We start from the raw sequence: 21,265 nt of genomic DNA, 5'->3' as shown, positions 1-21,265 counted from the left end.
ACCAGCGTTAAGAGCAGAATTTTTAAACACAAAAATGGATAAAAGAAAAGCTAAATCGCGCGGTCCGCCGACTCCTATTCATTATCTCCAGCAGCATATGGGACCATTCTCCTACTTGTCCTCGCCCTTTCTTCCCCAGACGCAAAAGCAACCAAGCCTGTCCCGCTTCACAGCAAACCCACTCTTTGTGCCGAGAGGTGCCTCTGCACCAATACTACTTCCTCCCTCTCCCGCCTCCTCCTTCACCCGCCCGCCTCCGACTTTCGCTCTGGGAACACCGCGGCTGGCGCCCTTTGCGCCGGCAAGTCAGTACAGCGATTGGGCGACGGCCCCTGAGCCTCCAGTTCCGCGTCTGTTTCAAGGCTCCTCCCTCCCGGTGAAAGACAGACTGCGGGGCGCCTGGAAACCGGTCCGAGGGCGCGCGAGGGAGAGGAGAGCTAGCGAGTTGAGGGATTGACACAAATGGTCAGGCGGCGGCGGAGGAGGAGGAGGCGGAGGCGCAGGGGGGAGCCGAGGCTGCTGGGCTGCCGAGAGTTGCGCGCTCTACCCGGCCGCCGCCACTAGCGCGGCGCCGCCAGCCGGGAGCCAGCTAGCCGAGGGCCAGGAAGGCGGGACGCGACCCCGGCGCGCCCAAGCCACCCGGGCTCTCCCCGCAGCCCGCGCTTCATGAATCGCAAGTTTCCGCGGCGGCGGCGGCTGCGGGACGCGGAGCGGGAGCCGGTGGAGCGGGCCGAGCACTGCTCGGGCTCGACGGAGGGCACCGGCGGGGAGGAGATCGCCCCGGCCGCAGGGGGAGCAGCCGCCGGCCGCGCCACATCTAGCCCCAGCCGAGAGGCGCCAAGAAAGGAGCCAAGAAAGTATGGCTGAGGAGGAGGCGCCTAAGAAGTCCCGGGCCGCCGCCGCCAGCGGCGCAAGCTGGGAACTTTGTGCCGGGGCGCTCCGCACTGGACCGGTGGCGGAGGGGAGTGGGGACGCGGGCAGCCGCCGCCGTCCCCCCCCAGTTGACTCCGGGCGCTTGGCGCGCGGGCTGCTACTACTGCTTTGGCTGCTGGAGGCTCCGCTGCTGCTGGGGGTCCGGGCGCAGGCGGCTGGCCAGGGGCCCGGGCCGGGGCAGCAGCCCCCGCCGCCTCAGCAGCAGCAGAGCGGGCAGCAGTACAACGGCGAGCGGGGCATCTCCATACCGGACCACGGCTACTGCCAGCCCATCTCCATCCCGCTGTGCACGGACATCGCGTACAACCAGACCATCATGCCCAACCTGCTGGGCCACACGAACCAGGAGGATGCGGGCCTCGAGGTGCACCAGTTCTACCCGCTAGTGAAGGTGCAGTGCTCCGCGGAGCTCAAGTTCTTCCTGTGCTCCATGTACGCGCCCGTGTGCACCGTGCTGGAGCAGGCTCTGCCGCCTTGCCGCTCCCTGTGCGAGCGCGCGCGCCAGGGCTGCGAGGCGCTCATGAACAAGTTCGGCTTCCAGTGGCCTGACACGCTCAAGTGCGAGAAGTTCCCGGTGCACGGCGCTGGCGAGCTGTGCGTGGGCCAGAACACGTCGGACAAGGGCACCCCGACGCCCTCGCTGTTGCCTGAGTTCTGGACCAGCAACCCACAGCACGGCGGCGGAGGGTACCGGGGGGGCGGCTTCGCGGGGGGCGCCGGCGCGTCGGAACGAGGCAAGTTCTCGTGCCCGCGCGCCCTCAAGGTGCCCTCCTACCTCAACTACCACTTCCTGGGGGAGAAGGACTGCGGCGCGCCCTGCGAGCCGACCAAGGTGTACGGGCTTATGTATTTTGGGCCGGAGGAGCTGCGCTTCTCGCGCACCTGGATCGGCATCTGGTCAGTGCTGTGCTGCGCCTCCACGCTCTTCACGGTGCTCACGTACCTGGTGGACATGCGGCGCTTCAGCTACCCGGAGCGGCCCATCATCTTCCTGTCGGGCTGCTACACGGCAGTGGCCGTGGCCTACATCGCCGGCTTCCTGCTGGAGGACCGGGTGGTGTGTAACGACAAATTCGCGGAGGACGGGGCGCGCACAGTGGCGCAGGGCACCAAGAAGGAGGGCTGCACCATCCTCTTTATGATGCTCTACTTCTTCAGCATGGCCAGCTCCATCTGGTGGGTGATCCTGTCGCTCACCTGGTTCCTGGCGGCCGGCATGAAGTGGGGCCACGAGGCCATCGAGGCCAACTCGCAGTATTTTCACCTGGCCGCCTGGGCCGTGCCGGCCATCAAGACCATCACCATCCTGGCGCTGGGCCAGGTGGACGGCGATGTGCTGAGTGGGGTGTGCTTCGTGGGGCTCAACAACGTGGACGCACTGCGCGGCTTTGTGCTGGCGCCACTCTTCGTGTACCTGTTCATCGGCACGTCCTTCCTACTGGCCGGCTTCGTGTCCCTCTTCCGCATTCGCACTATCATGAAGCACGACGGCACCAAGACCGAGAAGCTGGAGAAGCTCATGGTGCGCATCGGCGTCTTCAGCGTGCTCTACACGGTGCCAGCCACTATCGTCATTGCCTGCTACTTCTACGAGCAGGCCTTCCGGGACCAGTGGGAGCGCAGCTGGGTGGCCCAGAGCTGCAAGAGCTATGCTATCCCCTGCCCCCACCTCCAGGCGGGCGGCGCCCCGCCGCACCCGCCCATGAGCCCTGACTTCACAGTCTTCATGATCAAGTATCTTATGACGCTGATCGTGGGCATCACGTCAGGCTTCTGGATCTGGTCCGGCAAGACCCTCAACTCCTGGAGGAAGTTCTACACTAGGCTCACCAATAGCAAACAGGGGGAGACCACCGTCTGAGACTGGGGACTCAGCCCATTCCCAGCCCTCGGCCTGGTCCCAGCCACCCCAAAAAGCTGGCCCTATGGAATCCTTGCCAAGTCTGGCTACTCGAGGCTTTCTCACTAGCCATTCACTTTCGCGGGCTCCTTTTAACAACAAGGCTCCTGCAAAACCTTCTGTCCCTGGGGGCAGAGGGACTCGAGGGCCCAACTGCCAGAGCAGGATGGACAGACCTCTCTTGCTCTGGTACCGGGACTGTACGCTTTTATGATTGTAAATAGCCTGTGTAAGATTTTTGTAAGTATATTTGTATTTAAATGACGACCGTTCACGGGTTTTTCTTTTACTTTCTTTTTTTTTTTTTTTTTGGTTTAAATTGTAATTATTTAGGGCGGTTTAACAATTTGAGACTTTTTCTTCTTGCCCTTTGCAGAGTACCGCAGAGAGAAAACCAGAGCTCACTGCTCGTTGCTTCTGTTGGTGCTGGCGCGCCCCTCCCTGACGCGGGGTGGGGGGCGCTTGGGGTTTGCATCGCCCGGATCACTTTCCTGCTCCTCTGTCTGCTCCCTCCCTCCCCGTCCTTGCTGGGGTCTGGGCTTTTAAGGTACAGAACTGCACAAAGCTTGCAAGTCCGAGAGTGGAACCCCGCCCATCCCAAGTCAGCCCTTGTTGGGGCCAGATTGCAAAGGCCTGTCCCTTAGACTATCTGAAGCTGAAATTTTCACTGTCCAGAACCTTACCCCTAGCTTCGAGGAGGCCCACGGATGTGGGCACTGGCAGCTGCAGCCTCCCTCGCTCTGGCCTCAAACGCCCAGACACTCCCTTCTTCCACCTAAGTTGGTTAGAGGGTGAGTGGGATAACCAATGCCAAACTTTTTTTAAGTCTAATTTTTGGTGGATGAGCTCATTTCATTCTCCAGCGTCTAAAACCTGGTATGGGTTTGCCCAGCGTCATGGAAAGATGTGGTTACTGAGATTTGGGAAGAAGCATGAATCTTTGTGTGGGTTGGGAGAGACTGAAGATGGGAGTTATAAAATGTTAATTCTAATTGCATACGGATGCCTGGCAACCTGCCTCTAGGATTGAGACAGCCTGCATAAAGGTTTACCGTTCTGTAAAATGGAAATGTTAGGTCACCTGGAAAGCTTTGTTAAGGAGCTGATCTTTGCTTTCCTTAACAGGACAGCAAAACGGTAAACTGAATATGAAAACTTGAAGGAGATATCAGTGTAATGGACGTCCTCAAAATGAAGTGCTACTTTCTTATTTTCAATCAAATAATAATTAGACATATATCAGAAACTTTAAAATGTAAAACTTGTACACTTTCAACATATTATTACGATTATTATTCAACAACACATTCTGAGGGAGAAACAATCCACATCACTAATAATAACCTGGTAAGATTCCAGGAGGTAAAGGAGGTGGAATAATTGATGGGATTAGCTCCTGAAATAAACAAAATATGGGCATGCATGCTAAAGGGAGAATGTGTGCAGGTCTACTGCACTAAATCCTGTGTGCTCCTTTTTGGATTTACAGAAATGTGTCAAATGTAAATCTTTCAAAGCCATTTAAAAATATTCACTTTAGTTCTCTGTGAAAAAGAGGAGAAAAGCAATCCTCCTGATTGTATTGTTTTAAACTTTAAGAGTTTATCAAAATGCCGGTACTTAGGACCTAAATCTATCTATGTCTGTCATACCCTAAAATGACAATGGTCTTTGAATTTGGTATGCATTTATTCTGTTCATTATCACAAAATCATCTATATTTATAGAGGAATAGAAGTTTATATATATAATACCATATTTTTAATTTCGCAAATAAAAAAATCAAAGTTTTGTACAAAATTATATGGTTTTCGTGCCTGAAAATAATAGAGCTGGAACTGTATGCACTATGAACTACTTTTACATTTTATAGTGTCTATAGCCAATCCCACAGTATATAAATTCAGGAATTTCAACGAAAAAGTCTATCTTTAAACCTTCAGACCAGTCCTCCCAAAGAATTAACCGACTTGCATTGTAGTGATTGATGTTGTGAAGTCCCTAGGAAAGATCTGCTTCCATGACAGTAGCAATATAAAACAGAAGTTTGCAAATTATTTCTTTACTCAAAGAAGATTATTAAAAAGAGAACTCTAATTTTATTACAGCTTTTTTTTTAAAGGGTAAATTTATGTAACTTTCTATAATATGGAGGTTTATTTTTAAATCATCAACCATCATCTTTGTCACGATTTTTATGAAGTATTATCTTATACTTTCCATAATCTTGGATATTCCAAAACCATAAATAGGCAATCAATAAATGGTTAACTGACTGTGCGTTTATAAGCATTTTAAGCAGCAGTTGGGTGTATAAGGCTGTTTTGTTGTTTGCTTCTGAAGATCCATTTTTATATTGTTCAAGGAACCTTCCCTAGAGGAATTATCTAGTTGGTCTACTCTTAGTTAGAATTAATGTAAGTGTATAATATGTAGAGTGTATATATACATATATCTATATCTCTCTATAAAATATATACATAAGTATATACACACTTATTTTTATAAAATATACAAAGTTTACTTATATATTTTACAATATGGAAATAAGGTTATGAGAAAAGGAGAATGCCAGATGGAAAACCTCAAATACCTTTGGAAGACAAGTCTCTTATTCCTTTATACACTAAAAATATCTATATTAAATTTTCCCATGAAAACATTTTGTGATAAAATGACAAGGGGCTAAAATGAAGACCTTTAATACAATAGAGTTAGTTTCATGGTTATAAGGCAGTTGTCTTATAAGTCATCATCATTATTTATTTTAAGGCAAATGAAAAACTTAAATCTAATTGAAAATAGAGCATTCAGTTTTAATTAGCAAGGTGCAACTTTATGTTCTTTTTTCTTTGTTACATTAATCTAATATAATAGATATTGGAGAAGGTTTTATTGTGTAGGCACACAAAAAATTGCAATTCTTAGGCTAAATTAAAACAGGTCTTAATAGATAGATAGTTTTTCCAGATAGTTTCTGGAAAAAAATTTAAGATTATTAGTCTCTATTCAAAGAATAAATACAAAGCATTCTTATTGTGGGTGTCCTTAAAATGATGTAACTATAAAATTTGATGCAGACAGGTTTTAAAATGCTGGATTTAAGTAATTTGAAAAGACATTTTTAAGCCACCAGCAGGCTTTGTTTTTACAAAACAACTTATTTTAAATTCTGTAGCCTATAGAAAGCCAGTGTATTCTTTTGTTCCTTTCAACAGTGATGGCAAAATAAGACTTGCCTGAAAAACCATAAAGCTACTGGGAATATGGTCCCATTAATATGCTGTTTCCATGACAAACCCTATTTTCAGATTATTTGGTTTGCCTATTTTATTTTTTTAAACCAGCTATCAATTGGAGTCAGTTTTCCCCCTTACTGTGTGTGTGCTTGGTTCAGCTTTTGTAGTAAGTATATACATAGTATGAAAGCTTTCTGATGCTCTTTAAAAAAAAAAAAAAAAAAAGCCATTTTTTACTTAAACTTTCTGCGGGGGCAGAAAGTCATATTTTTAATCTAAAAGCCAGTTAGTGTCAAACATATGCAAAACAGCTGGACCGGATTTTTCAGTTTGTCTGAGGCACTCACTTGTTAGCCTGAGTTAACTGTCTTGGTTCTTTTGTCTCCACGGAGCACTGAAGCCTTCCGCTGTAGTTGCATCATTCCCAAACTCCAGCATTGAACTAGGAAAGGAGAACACAGTGAAGAGTTGATGGCCAATTAAAAAAAAAAATTGCTTAAACCACAAACCATTTCAGGACTTGGGGGGCTTCAGATCACTTTCCCTGGTATCGTGTTTCGATCATGGTACATACTTATTTTTTTTAAAGATGCCATATTTTCAGTGTGTGTGTTTGTGTTCAACTTCAGCTACTCTTGTTTTTATTGCTTTATAATCCATCTTTTGGCTATAAACCAGATTTTACGCAATGTACATGCAATTAATTGAAACCAGTGTTATGACACTGGACGTCTCTGATACATTTCTGATTATAATGTTCTGTGTAACTGGGGCCTGAGAGATAATCAGAATGTGACCATTACATATGTCTTGAGGTGGACACTAGTAATATCGTCATTAAATACTTCACGGAAAAAAAAATACTTCACAGAATATACTAACATCAAAGTCTTGCAGGATTAACCTGTAGGCGCCAAACTAAGATGTGGACTACATATAAGAGTTCTCCAGTTACATTACTAAAAAGGAATTGTGATACCACCTTAAATTCAAGACTTTTAAGACCCTTACATTTGAAATGGGGTCTTACAAGGGAAGTACCAAACAAGGTAAAATTAATTTTGGTGACTCCTAAGATTTATATCTATAGTTTTGAACTGTTGGCAGATACCAATAGCCCCTAGAATTTGAGAAACATTACTTGAGTTTCATGACTCAGAATTCCCTAAAACTTTTGGGGCTTAAATATTTCTATTCACTTCGGTCATACTTTTGACAATGGATGTGTTAAACCATAACTATAGTGACAAAATAGCTTATGTGTAACCTGGTGATATAAAGACAGACTCTACAGTAATTTTCTTAAGTTTTATCATGATCTGTGGTGACAAGGGTCTCTACTCCATTACAGAACCAAGTTCCTGTTTAAATATAATAACACTTACGTTGGGGATTTTTGTTTATAAGTTGGTTTGGGACCCTAACAACGGATCAAGTAAAAGGATTTATCACAAATCTTTCTGATGTAATGGACAGGATCAAGTATAATCTATAAAGTACATCCTACAATGAACATATATAATAAATGTTCTGAAGGTTATCAGTTTTATAAGTCAAGCAGATTCTAAAAATTGTTCGAAAAAATAGAATAACATTTTCCAATAGCAACTTCTCTAAATAAATCCTTTTAAGATAGTGATATTCTAAAGAGGTATATTTTTGAGTGATAAAATTAAAATAATGCTGCATTTTCTAAAGGAATCATTAATACGCTAGTTGAATGGCATATTTGTATAATTAATAATTCTAAAAGCGAAGTATTAGAATAACATTGATTTGCACATTTTATACACGCATGCTATTTTTTTTAATGAAATTGACTTGCTGGAAGACAATAACTTAGGTTTTAAAATTTGTAATATGCATATTTCATATAGAGACAATCTCGAGAAATTTTATTCACAATATAGACTTTCAAAACATGTTCTCAGGACTAGAGTGATTAACATGAAAACGAAACACTATTGCTGCTTTGAGATAGTTCTCTGTGGCCTGGATTTCTTTTCTTTCCTTTTTAAAATCCGAGTATCCTCTAATTTGTGGATATCTCCATGTTTCAGATCTCAAGACCTGTTTGAATTAAATTTGCAGGGGAATAACTGTAGGATCCCCCCATAGACAAAGTGTGGCCTTTATTTCCTTTCAAGTTGGCAGCGTGTCCTTGCTTAAAGGAAGCACTCAGAAAAAGATTGTTCTTTTGCCCTTGGAAATGCTCGTCTTCACAAACGCAGCAGCAAATACCTGGAAGTCATACAGGCTAGTTAAATGTATATTCCAAATGCCAAGTGCTACTTGATTGTTATAAAACAGAATTTTTTTTCCTTTAAAAGTAGATTTAGAGACTATTCTTGACCTTATCTTTCCAACTCTTGGAAAACACTTTCTAAAAGTTAACTTCAATAAATATTCTGTCAAAAACTCATAACTCAAACAGGGTAACCCACTGTTTAGGTTTGTCCAGGACTGAGGGGTTCCTTGGGATGTGGGATTTTCAGTGGTAAAACCAGGAAAGTCCTGGGCAAACTGGAATGATGGATCACCCTATTCCATGGATTAAATTGAGCTTCCAAGATAGAGTAAAAGCTTCTGTAGTGGTCACTGGTCCAGCACTAAAAATATTCCACTGTAGTTTTAGTCTCGTTCATTACCGGATGAAAAGCCAGTGAACACAGCCCTTTGTAACTGATCTTGACAGTGAGTACCAGTCACCAGAAGCTGAGCGCAACATGAAGGTATAATGGAATAAATCACATTAATATCTTGGCTGTTCTGTCTTCTGCCTCCTGAAGAAATGGGGCATAGATACAGGAACCTAAGTGGCCACTGAGCCCTGTTCTTGCTGCTTATGAAACCAGGTCAAGTAGCTATTTTTATGGAAGACCCTCAAAAGTATTCCTTTGGAATAAAATGCATTCTTTGTTTTAATTGATGTTAAGGTTTATCAGATTGTAAGGAACTGTTAGGTTTTTGCCTATGTTTAGATCTCTTATTTCTCTGTCAGAACAGTCCACAGTAATGAGATTACAAACTCAAGCAGGGTTTATCCCTAATGGCTATATATCAGCACTTAATTGTCATACTTTTTCTCAGAGGTAAGTAGGTTTACCACGCATGTTTTCCCCAAAATGAAAAATTGTATCTACAGGAAGGAAAAAGAAGTAAATAAACTTAAAATTCTACAGTGATTATTGGGAGTTGTAGGATGTAGGGTGTGGACCAAGCAATCCATGGCATTCACATTTCTATTTGCATGAAACTCTTCAATTAGAATTGGTCCACCCCTTTTAATTAATTAATTAATTATTTTAAAAGATTATCCAATTTTATTGTAAAAAAGTAAACTTCCATTTACAAATTCCAAGCACTTATCAAATGTTACTATTTGAGTTATAGCAGAAGCCAGTTAGTTAAAGATACAGATTCTGGACTCAGTCTCAGACTTTGAAAACAAATGCCCTAGGCCATTTCATTTCCAAAATCTTATCATTGGATAAATTCTGTTGTAATTAATGACTTTTCCATTTTACTTCTTTTTTACTTATAGGTACATTTTAGTGAAGTAAAACATATAAAGAAAAGTATACTCATATAAAGTGTGTATTTGATCAAATTTCACAAAGTAACACAATTTTAAAAACATGACCCACATAAGTAAATTGAACATAACCAGTATCCTTCTCATGTACTTTCCTGAGCACTACTAACCCTCTCCAAAGACAGTCTCTATCCTTATATCATCAAGTAGTTCTGCCTATCTGGAATATCATATACATATATCCCATATCTCCTCCCTCTTGCATCTCCCTCCCATCCTCCCTATTCCCACCCCTCTAGGTGGCCACAAAGCACCGAGCTGATCTCCCTGTGCTATGTGGCTGCTTCCCACTAGCTATCTGTTTTACATTTGGTAGTGTATATATGTCCATATATACACTACCACTCTCTAACTTTGTCCCAGCTTACCCTTCCCCCTCCCCATGTCCTCAAGTCCATTCTCTACTTCTGCATCTTTATTCCTGTCCTGCCCCTAGGTTCTTCAGAACCTTTTTTTTTTTTTTTTTTTTTAGATTCCATATAGATGTGTTAACATACAGTATTTGTTTTTCTCTTTCTGACTTACTTCACTCTGTATGACAGACTCTAGGTCCATCCACCTCACTACAAATAACTCAATTTCATTTCCTTTTATGGCTGAGTAATATTCCATTGTATATATGTGCCACATCTTCTTTATCCATTCATCTGTCGATGGACATGTAGGTTGCTTCCACATCTTGGCTATTGTAAATAGAGCTGCAATGAACATTGTGGTACATGACTCTTTTTGAATTATGGTTTTCTCACAGTATATGCCCAGTAGTGGGATTGCTGGGACGTATGGCAGTTCTATTTTTAGTTTTTTTAGGAAACTCCATACTGTTCTCCATAGGGTCCACCCCTTTTTATATTGACTTCATCCTTCTTGTCATCCTTCTGATTCATCCATTCCTCTCAATCTTCTTATAAATGAACGTAAAATTTCACTGCCTTTGTTGTTGAAACAAAACACTATTCTTGCTATCTTCTAATTAAACTCGAGGTAAAGAAATAAAAAAGTTGGGTAGATAAAGTAGTTATTTCAGGAGATACCTACACATTAGACTCTAAAGCCTTGGTTCTCAATAGGGAGCAATTTTGGCCCCCCAGGAGATATTTGGCAATATCTGGACACATTTTTGGTTGTCATGACTGGGGGTGGATGGGTTTCTACGGGCATCTAGTGAGTAGAGGCCAGGGAGGCTACAAACCATTTCACAATGCATGCAGGAAAGCCCCTGACAACAAAGAATTATCTGATTCAAAGTGCCAGAGTTGAGAAACGCTGCTCTAAAGGAATGCTTAAAATTGTGAGTACACATTTTTAAATAATGAAACATATTAAATTTATAAAATAGGATTGAGAAAAATACGGATTTACTTATGCCTACAGCATGAACTTTACTTTTGACCCGCAAAGTTTATTTTACATTGATGAATAGCCTGATGATATTGCATTGTAGTCAATGTCTTCATCTGCTTGGGCTGCTATAACAAAAATACCATGGACTGGGTGGCGTAAACAACAGACATTTATTTCTCATAGTTCTGGGGTCTGGGAAGTCCAAGATCAAGGTGCCAGCAGATTCAGTCTTAAGTATGAGACCCTACCTCCAAATACCTATACATTGGGGATTAGGATTTCAACATATGAATTTGGGGGGGAAGCAAACATTCAGCCTGTAACAGTCAACAAAATAAATCTGCTTTTATTACTTAAATCTAGACAAGGACAGACAGTATCATAATTTCAGTGGAAAAAAATCTGTAAATTACATTAAATAAGCTTATTGAAAAAAACCTCTTTCGAGTGTCAGCACTATGCTGTTACACTTCACATGCCACATTTCCATTTTCTTTACACGTCCCTGTATCATTGAAGGTGTTAAAATACAGAGGAAGAACTTGGCCCGGGAGGCAGAAAACCTGGGCTCCAGTCTGGACTGGGCTAAGAATGTTAAGGTACCTTGGGTGAGTCCAACTCACGAGATTTCATGAGTCAAATGAAGACACTAATGAAATAATAGACATGAAAACCCTTTTGTAAACAGTGAAGCTCTGTACAAACGCGAGGGGTTTTCATTATCACTCACATTGAGCTAATTAAGGAGGAGACTGAGACATCTTGAAGGCTCTTTCTCAGCTTTGACTACTCCCCTCCCCGACTTTTGGAAAAGGACGTTCCAGTCACTGAAGGGACCCAAGGTGATGGGGGCCTTTCTGCAGTTTTCCCAGCCCCTGTCCTCTGGCTTTGTCACTACACTTGGGTTCTCCCGGACATACATAGGATTTTTCCCAGTTTTTATGAGACTCTGGTTAAATTTAGGATAAATCAGTCTGCAGTGCAACAACTGCACTATTTGACTGGGCTTGGGTCCTCACAAGGAAAAAGGAGGGTCTTGTTTGAGAAGGCTGGTCTGGGGCAAGAATTCTGCTCCAGGAGTGTTTCAAGTTCAGAAGTATAAGAGGGCTAAGAATATGTTCTAGGTCCAAATGTGACAAATTCACAGGCAGACACTCGATTGAGAGCCCTCATAGAGTGACACAAGTGCCTCAGGAACTGTCCATTTGTTCATTAATGAAGCTGGGGTAGATGTGAGAAGCAGCTTGGGATGGGATGCTTTGTGTCCTGAAGGCAGACAGATTGGGGTCATTTGGCACTGGAAGAGGTGAAAAAGAAAGGGATATAATGAAAACCAAAGTCAGCTAATCTTTCTTGGAGCTAGCTCTCATGGGAGTCAGTGAAGTGTTAGCTGAATGGACACATCTCTCAAATAGGGCCATAATCCTGGATTGGAAATATGACCTTTCATCTTCCTCCTTTTCAGAAAAAAAATCAATTTCAAGGTAATAGGGACTTGGACGCAAAGAAGTTTAATGTCATCTTGGAAAGAATTTTGGATGTGCAAGACGTGGTTAGAATCTCAATGAGTTCTTAGCCTCAGATCCATTTATCTAAAATGGTGATACTAACAACTTTTTACTAATTCATATGGTTGTTGGGAGGATTAAAGAAATAAAGTATATAATGGAATTTTTAGCACTAGAGAGTCATCTACAGATCTTAGTCTTCCTCCCCTCACTGTATATTTCTTTTCTCTCTTCCTCTTCTACCTAATATTCTCCCCTACCCTGCTCCCTCTCCTCGCTCTTCTCACCCACATGCCCTCCCCTTCCCTTCTTCCTTCTACAACTCACCATTATCGCTGATGGAAACTGAAAATGCAAACTAATGCCATATTGTTCCTGCATCCTCTTTTCAGGCTAAGCATGTTTTACAAGACTTATTCAGAAAAAGATTAAGTCAATGGGCAATCTTAAGGTTAAATGACACAAATAATGTTCTGTATATTAGTGATATTGCTCTTAAAGCATAAGTGCATTTCTATGCATTCATGCTCACCTTAGGATACACTGTTTCAAATTCAATTTCTTTATGGCTGCTAACAATTCTGACCTAACTGGTAGGTTGTACACTTGGGTAACATGGCAGCAGTTCTTCAAGGCTACTCTAAATCATGACCAGGAAGAGAATCATAATTTCCTTTCAGAAATAAACTCTTCTATAGACTGATAACTAACTGAAGAATTGCAGGAGTCCTTTGTTTGTCCTGTTGACTATATTGCCAAAGGGAGCTTGTTCAATAGTGGTTATGAAAATGCTCCTTTGATACTATTGGAACATACTGAATATATTTTCATGCTTGAAGTGTAGCAGGGTTGAGGGCTTATATCAAAGCAGTTGATTGGTCATTTCTTTATTTCCTTGTATAGAAAGAGCAGCTAGCCATTTTGGTGCCTTGGTGACCCCTGAGGGTCTAGTATATCGGTTTTTCTATTGCTGCTGTAACAAATTACCACAAACTTGAAAAACACAAATTTACTGTCTTACAATTCCATAAGTCAGAGTATGACATCGGTGTCACTGGGCTAAAATCAAGGTCTTGCACGGCTATGTTTCCTTCAGTAGGCTCTAGGGGAAAATCGTTTTTCCTGCCTTTTCCACTTCTAGAGGCTGCTCCCCATGGCTCTTGGGTCCCTTACCCCATACTCAAACCAGCAACATGGATCAGGTCTTTTTTCTCACTGTCTGATTCTCTCCAGCTGGGACTGGTCCCCTGCTTTCAAGGACGCATATGATTAGATCAATGCAGGACAATGCTCCAAGAATTAGAGCGTGGACATTTTGAGGGGATCTCAAGCTTGTATGAAGGGTTTAGCAAACACAACTTCAAGACAAGCCTCTAGCCCTTCTTCCTATCTACAAACCTCCTTTTATAAAGACCGTGTTGTAACTTCACTGGATTCAGAGCCTGAAAAGTATAAGAACTAGCTTTTTAGAACCCTCAGTAGGGAGTTGACCTATCCTGCCTGTCTTTATCCCTAAAGATCTAAACTAAGAATAGCCAGGTGTCAGCCTGGTGTGCCCAATGGGCCCTTCGCCAAGGCCAGGTCTAAAATTCTTTTAAGTTTTTGAAAAAGGATAGGGCTCAGGCTTCCCTGGTGGCGCAGTGGTTGAGAGTCCGCCTGCCGATGCAGGGGACACGGGTTCGTGCCCCGGTCCGGGAAGATCTCACATGCCGCGGAGCACCTGGGCCCGTGAGCCACGGCCGCTGAGCCTGCGTGTCCGGAGCCTGTGCTCCTCAACGGGAGAGGCCACAACAGTGAGAGGCCCGCGTACCGCAAAAAAAAAAAAAAAAAAAAAGGATAGGGCTCTAATTCCATAACTAGAGGTTAACTTAGAGGTATCCTTATAGTTAGAAGACTTTCAGAGTCCAATCAGTTCACTGATCACGAGGTAGGGAAGGAGAAGTGTATAGATTCTCTCTTGCTTACATACAGCATCTGACAGCGACACAGAGAAGGAAACAGTGCAGCAGGTGGAGGATTGATGGGCATGCAGAGGAGGGATTTCAAAAGGTTCTGGCTCCCCCCAGGCTGGGCCTCTTCGCTTTCAGCAGGGCAGCCATTGGCAGAAGCTGAGCATGGAGGCCTCTCAGGCAACTCAGCTTCCCATCAGTTCTCATTTTGTTTGTTTAGGTTTTTAGTACAACTGACGTCTTAGAAGGCCCTTCCTTTCCAGGGAATTCACTAATCAAGGTAATACTCTTCGTTTCCATAAACAAAGCCTTATGAAAGAGCAATTCATTCATTAACTAAGAAATGTGATCATTTTCACTGTTGTACTCAAGTGCTTCAAAGCACCATTGTTGTTGTTCACATCAATTAATCTAGGTAACTGGGAAATGTGAGTAACACAGGACTAAAATATATCCCAACTGATTTTACAAGATTTAAAAAAAAAACAAAAACCTAAGATATCTAAACTCATGTTGTCTTAAGCATGTTAAGAATTTGCTTCATAGGGAAGAATAATCACAGTTACAGAGGAGAAGACGGTCACGTCATTTTAGAATGAAGTAATTTTATTCCCTAGAACTTACTGGAGCTTGTAAAGTTTCAAGTAGCTTCTTCCTTTGTGCTGGGAATATACTGGGAAGAAATACCTCCTCCAGGAAGGATGAATGCCACGTTAGCATCGAGCTAGGGAATATGGACAACAATTTTTAAATTTTATTTATTTATTTATTTATATTTTCTTTTGGCGTGTTGGGTTTGTGCCCGGACTTTTCTCTAGTTGTGACAAGCGGGGGCTACTCTTTTTTGCGGTGCGTGGGCTTCTCATTGTTGTGGCTTCTCTTGTTGCAGAGCACAGGCTCTAGGCATGTGGGCTTCAGTAGTTGTGGTGCGTGGGCTCAGTAGTTGTGGCTCACAGGCTCTAGAGCATAGGTTCAGTAGCTGTAGCGCACGGGCTTAGTTGCTCCGCGGCATATGGGATCTTCCTGGAGCAGGAATTGAACCCATGTCCCCTGCATTGGCAGGCGGATGCTTAACCACTGTGCCACCAGGGAAGCCCCTGGAAACTTTTTGATCAACATTTTTTTTATTAAAATGTTTTTATGGTCTAAGATGGATATTAAATTTCAAAAATAAATATTAGATCTAATTAATTACCTATACATAGTCTTAATACTTGATTCAGGGGACAGCTCACGACTACGAAGGAAAAAAAGAGTCATTAAACAGCCGTCCTTTCCAAATAACAAATTGTATACATTTCAAGGGTACAGAAAACAAATGTGGTTATGAGGTTTTTAAAGAAATTTACAACAGAAAGTGCCTGAATAAATAGAGATGGTTAAAGTGATAATCGATTAAAGACTTTTACAGGAAAATAAAATTGATCTGTCTCCTACACATTCCACCTGCTCCAACTAATTCTTTCAGTCTTTTTCTATTGAGATGTAATTCACATACCATAAAATTTACCCTTTTAAAAAGTATAAAGTTCAGTGGATTTTGATATTTCTCAAAGTTATACAACCTCAATTTTGCCTCTTTCAATATTTTGAAAGTGATTCAATGGTAAAAAAGGAAGGAAGTTTATGATAGTTTTCATACCTCAGAATAAACTGAAAAAGGAAAGTGACTCTAGAACTAGTTCATAGCTAACTTATTTCTTTATATATAACTCTATTAATAAAATGATGCATATAGCTTATCAAAATGTATATTAAAACATAAATGTAGAAAAATATAAAACATTACTATCCAATAATAGAACTTACTATATTGGGTGAGTAGAAACTTTTAATATGCAATGGGTGTATTATAAGGTTTTGTACACTCACCGGAGGGGGATTAAATTTTTGTCTTTGACCTTCCTAGGAGCCAGAGTAAAGTGATAAACTGTAAAATTCATAATACTCATATAGTTAAAAACAAGATAGAATCCATTAATGACTACCATAGAGTCATTATCTATTCTCGGCATGAGTGCTCCAATGTCAAGGAGATGCTGAATCCTGATGCAGTCCCTCCCGTTGCTGACTACTGCAGATGGTAGAAGAGCTAACACCTGCCTCTAAGTTCCTTCTGCCCGGCAAGGCCTTATCTACACTCCCTCTTTGTCCTGCCCTCCTTTTCCGCTGAGGAAATTCAAACAGCAGTCTTCAAGGCCAAAGTCATATGTGATTTTTTTCTTGGTAGGTCCTTAATACTCCCAGACAGAATTAATTTTCCTTTCTCCATGCTCCCACGGTACCTTTTAGGCAGCCACTGTATAGACTTTATGGACGTGATTCGTTTCGGTGTTGGTCTTCCCCGGTGGACAGTGATGGGCTTCACAAGAGGGAAGTGTCTTCATTTTCACATCCCCAGTGCCTGGCACAAAGCAGGTACTCAGCAAAGGGTGGTGTGTCAGGTTGATTTTGTCAGTCACTCCTGACTTCTCACCCTACTGTGGATGCACGTTGGTTTGTCACTGTCCCTCTTTAGAAGTGATCCCAGAATGAAAAAAACGTTTTCCAGATTTTAGCCCTTCAGGGTACAGAGTGCCCATCGGCTCTGGAAACCAGGTTTTCCTCGGCTTTCATTTCTAATCTAAATGTAAGCCTTTATTTGTATCCCTGATAAATGTAATCTTGTTTCCTGCAGGAAAAGATAACGTCATCTTGCCAGACCAAAATGAAAAATCTCAGTTTTAATTCTGTCATCTGTCACATCCACTCTATCAGCCAGTTTGATGTCATCTGTGTATGGGAGGATAATGTGAAATACGTGCATTAGCCTTTTTAATGCAATTGTGTACTTAGTGCCAAAGAAAAAAATATACAGTATGTCTAATTATTTATTGGGAAATTTTTATTCTTCTAATTCAAGATTCTGAAAAACTACATTCCTCTCTCCCTCTACCCATCACCAAAGCTTTAGATAGCTTTGGAAAAATATGTCATCATTTAATATATATGTCATCATTTAATATATATGTCCTCTGCCTAATATCTCCCTGACTCCTACAGACCCTCTATGTGTCCCAGCTATGCACTCCAATAGCATCCTGTACATTCACTAACATAGAGCTCATCACATCTCACGTCATAGTTTGTATCACTGTCTCTATCCCTTACCAGTCTACAGTCTCAATATTTATATTTTACTCAATATCTCAATTGCTTAGCACACTGACTAAAATTTTATTTGAATCAAATCTACTTTAGATCAATTATATAATATTTACAAATACTATATTCTTTTCTGTGGTTCCATCACTGGGTCAGTCACTAACAAGAGGGGGTATGCTATCTCAAAATAACAAGAGACATTATTTCAGGGAAGGTAAAGCAATCCGCAGATCAGATTATTTCTCTGATAGCAGCATTTCTGGTTGCCATAAGCTAATCAAATAATGACTTACATTCAGCAAAATTTAAAACCTCCTAAAAATATGGAATATAATAATTGATCAACAAACAAAATGTCAATTTGGAATTTAAGCATTTAAAGTTTATTTGTTGCCCTGAAATGTCTACACACCTTGTAGGCTGCAATGCTGAATTTCAAAGTTGGGGCATCTTAGGTACTATTCAAGGGGTTTTAGCTAACTGATGAGAGAAACTTCTGGAACACCAAAGCAGAAAAATGTAAAAAGTGGAAAACTACCCAAACTGAAGTTTTCCAGGTATGATTTACTTCTTAACATAAAGCAGCCCTAATGAAAAGTAAGCTTTCCGTTAGCAGATGCTAAAGAGACAAAAATACTGTTCTTGTCTGCTCTCTTTCCCTTTGGTCAGCTATCAGTTGTCATGAAAAAGAAAATACATCTCTATTTCCCAAACCCAATATTTTTAATATCTTAACATCTATATTCATGTTCTGTTAAAGAGTTAATAATGTGAAGAATTTATCATAAATTCTCAGTTGCGTTTTCAGAACCAGAACCTCAATTATTAAGGATTCATATGCATGTGGTGCTGAGTCTGTGCTATGACATGATCCTGTTCTCTGTAACTTTACAGTTGAGAAGAGATGTCATTTGACAAGAAAGATATTTCCCCGTACTTTCTTCCACCGCCATAAAAAAATAATAAAAAGTATGAGAATTAACAAAATGGAAAAACGTTACACTAATAAAAAACCACAGGGCTTGGAAAACTGTCAAGAAAAGATGGGACAGGGAGGGAAACAAATGAGACAAAAGGTAAAGAGAAAGAGGACCAAGGGTTTAAATAGATTAAGAAATACTTGCATGTGGCAAATAAGATCACACTGCATAGCTAGGGCACCATCGGGATTTTGTTTTAATGAGAACCAAGGCACCTCCTGGAAAACAGCTCCCCTTAGGCTAAGAGTCAAATCCTCCAGCTTGGTGGAAAACTAGTGCCAGAGTTTTTGGAGTGGGATGTATAAGTGTACTGCCCTTGGATGGATCACCATGTAATCCTCCCTAAAGCCTACCAAGAAGGAAGCCCGAGAATGAACATTTAAGAGTGCTGTTTTCATTTAAAAGCTGTGAAAGACACTAGTATCACGTTTCCCCACTGCATTGACAGAGCATTACCATGAAGGGGGTGCCCTACGCCACTGGAGATGTTCATCGCAACTTCATGTTGCTGAACGGGTTGGCTCTTTGGCCGCTTGTCAATTTGGTTCACTTAGAGCTATCATGTTACAGCATCATCAGTGCAGGTGGAACTGACTGGTTTTGACATTAAATGGAAGTGGCCCAGTGCCAATGGGGCAGCGGAGGGGTTGTAGGAAAGCTTCATAGAAGTTCTGTGAATGCTGCAAGATTCAGAAGCACATCTCAGGAAGAGGAAAATGGTGGGCATCTTACAAGAGCAGTGAAGGTCATGGTCTTGAGTACATGTGAGACACCTTTCAGAGCTCTTGAAATTCCTGGGTGAGAGTGAATTTTGAAAATGGACTGAAAGAGTTAACATACATAAGTCTAGAGTGTGAGTTATGAATAGGTAACAGGTAATTTGTCATCCAAACAGGGATGACTTTGAGAATGAAGGGTATGTTGCTAATTATGCCAAGACAACAGATGTAAAATAAGACCATCCTGGACAAATTGCAATGTAGAGTCACATGTAGTTCCTCCTAGGAACTGCCACTTCCACTCTTTTAGTTTTGTAATGTTTGCAGTTTTACCCTAAACATGTATTTTTTTAAATCAGAAAAATATATAAACTTATATAACTTACACATCTAAATGAAGTAAGGGGAATGAGGTCTCACAAGAGTGACAGGCAAAGATAGAAGCATAATACTTACATTGTTATGTTGACCCCAGTACCCCACTTCCTGATGCCACATTACAGTCTAGAAAATTATGTCTGTAAAATTATTGTCTGTCAATTATTCTTCACCCCATGGCAACCCCAAAGTGGCCTACCTTGCTTAGAATGTCACACTGTCCCAGCAGTCATGGTATGCCTCACATTCGCTATTTTATTTTACTCTCTGCTTTGTCTTCTCTTTGGGATAGTAGTCTTTTAAGGTCCAAAAGGATGTTTTTATGGGGGTCCAGTTTAGAAACACAATGCTTCTGATCATAGCTGGCCCACATCAGTCCTGTCAAGACATTAATGGTAGAAAACTTCTTTAGAGTAGGCAGGAGATCAGGATCCTAATTTACTTTGTTCCTAATTCACAAAGGTGACTTCTTTTTTTTAAAACTAGGTTGACGTTTTTTCTTTCGTGAATTCTAACATGTAGCTAGAAGTTTCCACTGCAAAGTGTACTTGTTTGGTCTAAGCTCTTTTCAAGTGACTTTTATAACTTTTATAAAGTTTTGGCGTTGGAAATTGAACTCTTCCTCCATCCATAGGGCCTGTACGGATAGAACTATGCAGTCTTCTGCCATTGTCCCAGCCTGTTTCCTTGAACAACTGCCTTTATGAGGGAGATGAGATGTGGCGACTTAGCTCCCTACTGCTCCCAGACATGCGAATAAAGCTGGAGTTGATGCTGTATATGAAAGCATGTGGGCTGCCAGTCCACTGACTCTGAGCCTGATGTATTAACCTATCATCAGTAATCGGGATTGGTATCATCTGCCCAGGGATGCTGTTCTCTTGGTGAGGAGATGGCAAAGTTCTGAGAGAAGGGGCCACAGGGCAGGTAAATTTGATAATCAGGCATAGAGAGCATCAGAGCATGGGACAGTGTCCAGGAAGGGGTAGTCCCATCCTGCTAGGGGGAGCATGGTAAGTGGACAGCCACTGGGTGGCTAAGATTGAGGGCTGGGGGAGCAGGATGTGAGCAGAACAGGTAGGGGGCCCCTATTACCAAAATATCTATTGTCTACCTGGGAACAAATCATGTTACTAAGATGAGAAGGTCAGCATTATTCTCAGAAGGTTTTCAATGTAAGGATACTGTTCATGGTAGTCTCTGGTTAGGTTACATGTATGTAAGACTCGGGTCAGCTGTAGAAGGTTAAGTTGGGTTGGAATTTATACTATTTGTGCACTTGATAATAATAATTCTTGTACTTCACATGTGTATAATGCAATGTATATATTATATATATTATGTATATAATCTATTTGGTCACAATAACTCTGTGAGCTATGTAGGGCATGTAATATTAATTCTATTTAATACATGAAGAAACTAAGGCACAAAGCATTAAGATTCAAGGAGAGTGGTAGAAGTCCCCGGAGATGGGGCTTCAAAACATGGTTTTCTGACTTCAGATTCAAAGATAATTTTTAAACCATACTTGGCTGCCTCTCAACCACAAATTAATTGGTAGCATCTGGCAAGC

At 41.8% G+C, this 21,265-nt stretch overlaps 1 protein-coding gene and 1 long non-coding RNA gene across 2 annotated transcripts in view; one reads left to right on the top strand and one right to left on the bottom strand.

Annotated features, from left to right (window-relative positions):
- Positions 1–21,265, bottom strand: part of LOC308622194 — a 207,851-nt gene that overhangs the window by 105,328 nt on the left and 81,258 nt on the right. The window contains exons 4-5 of the long non-coding RNA XR_014016577.1: positions 19,889–20,067; positions 6,420–6,514 (exon numbers count right to left, since the gene is read on the bottom strand). This is a non-coding gene — a long non-coding RNA (uncharacterized lncRNA). The remainder of the gene's footprint in view (positions 1–6,419; positions 6,515–19,888; positions 20,068–21,265) is intronic.
- Positions 803–3,097, top strand: FZD1 (frizzled class receptor 1). The gene has a single exon (XM_081244118.1). The coding sequence runs from the start codon at positions 860–862 to the stop codon at positions 2,792–2,794; it is 1,935 nt and encodes a 644-aa protein (XP_081100244.1). The 5' UTR covers positions 803–859; the 3' UTR covers positions 2,795–3,097.

Source organism: Mesoplodon bidens, assembly GCF_964165515.1.
Source record: "Mesoplodon bidens genome assembly, chromosome: 9".
Lineage (NCBI taxonomy): Eukaryota > Metazoa > Chordata > Mammalia > Artiodactyla > Ziphiidae > Mesoplodon > Mesoplodon bidens.
This window is presented reverse-complemented; position numbering and strand designations above follow the sequence as displayed.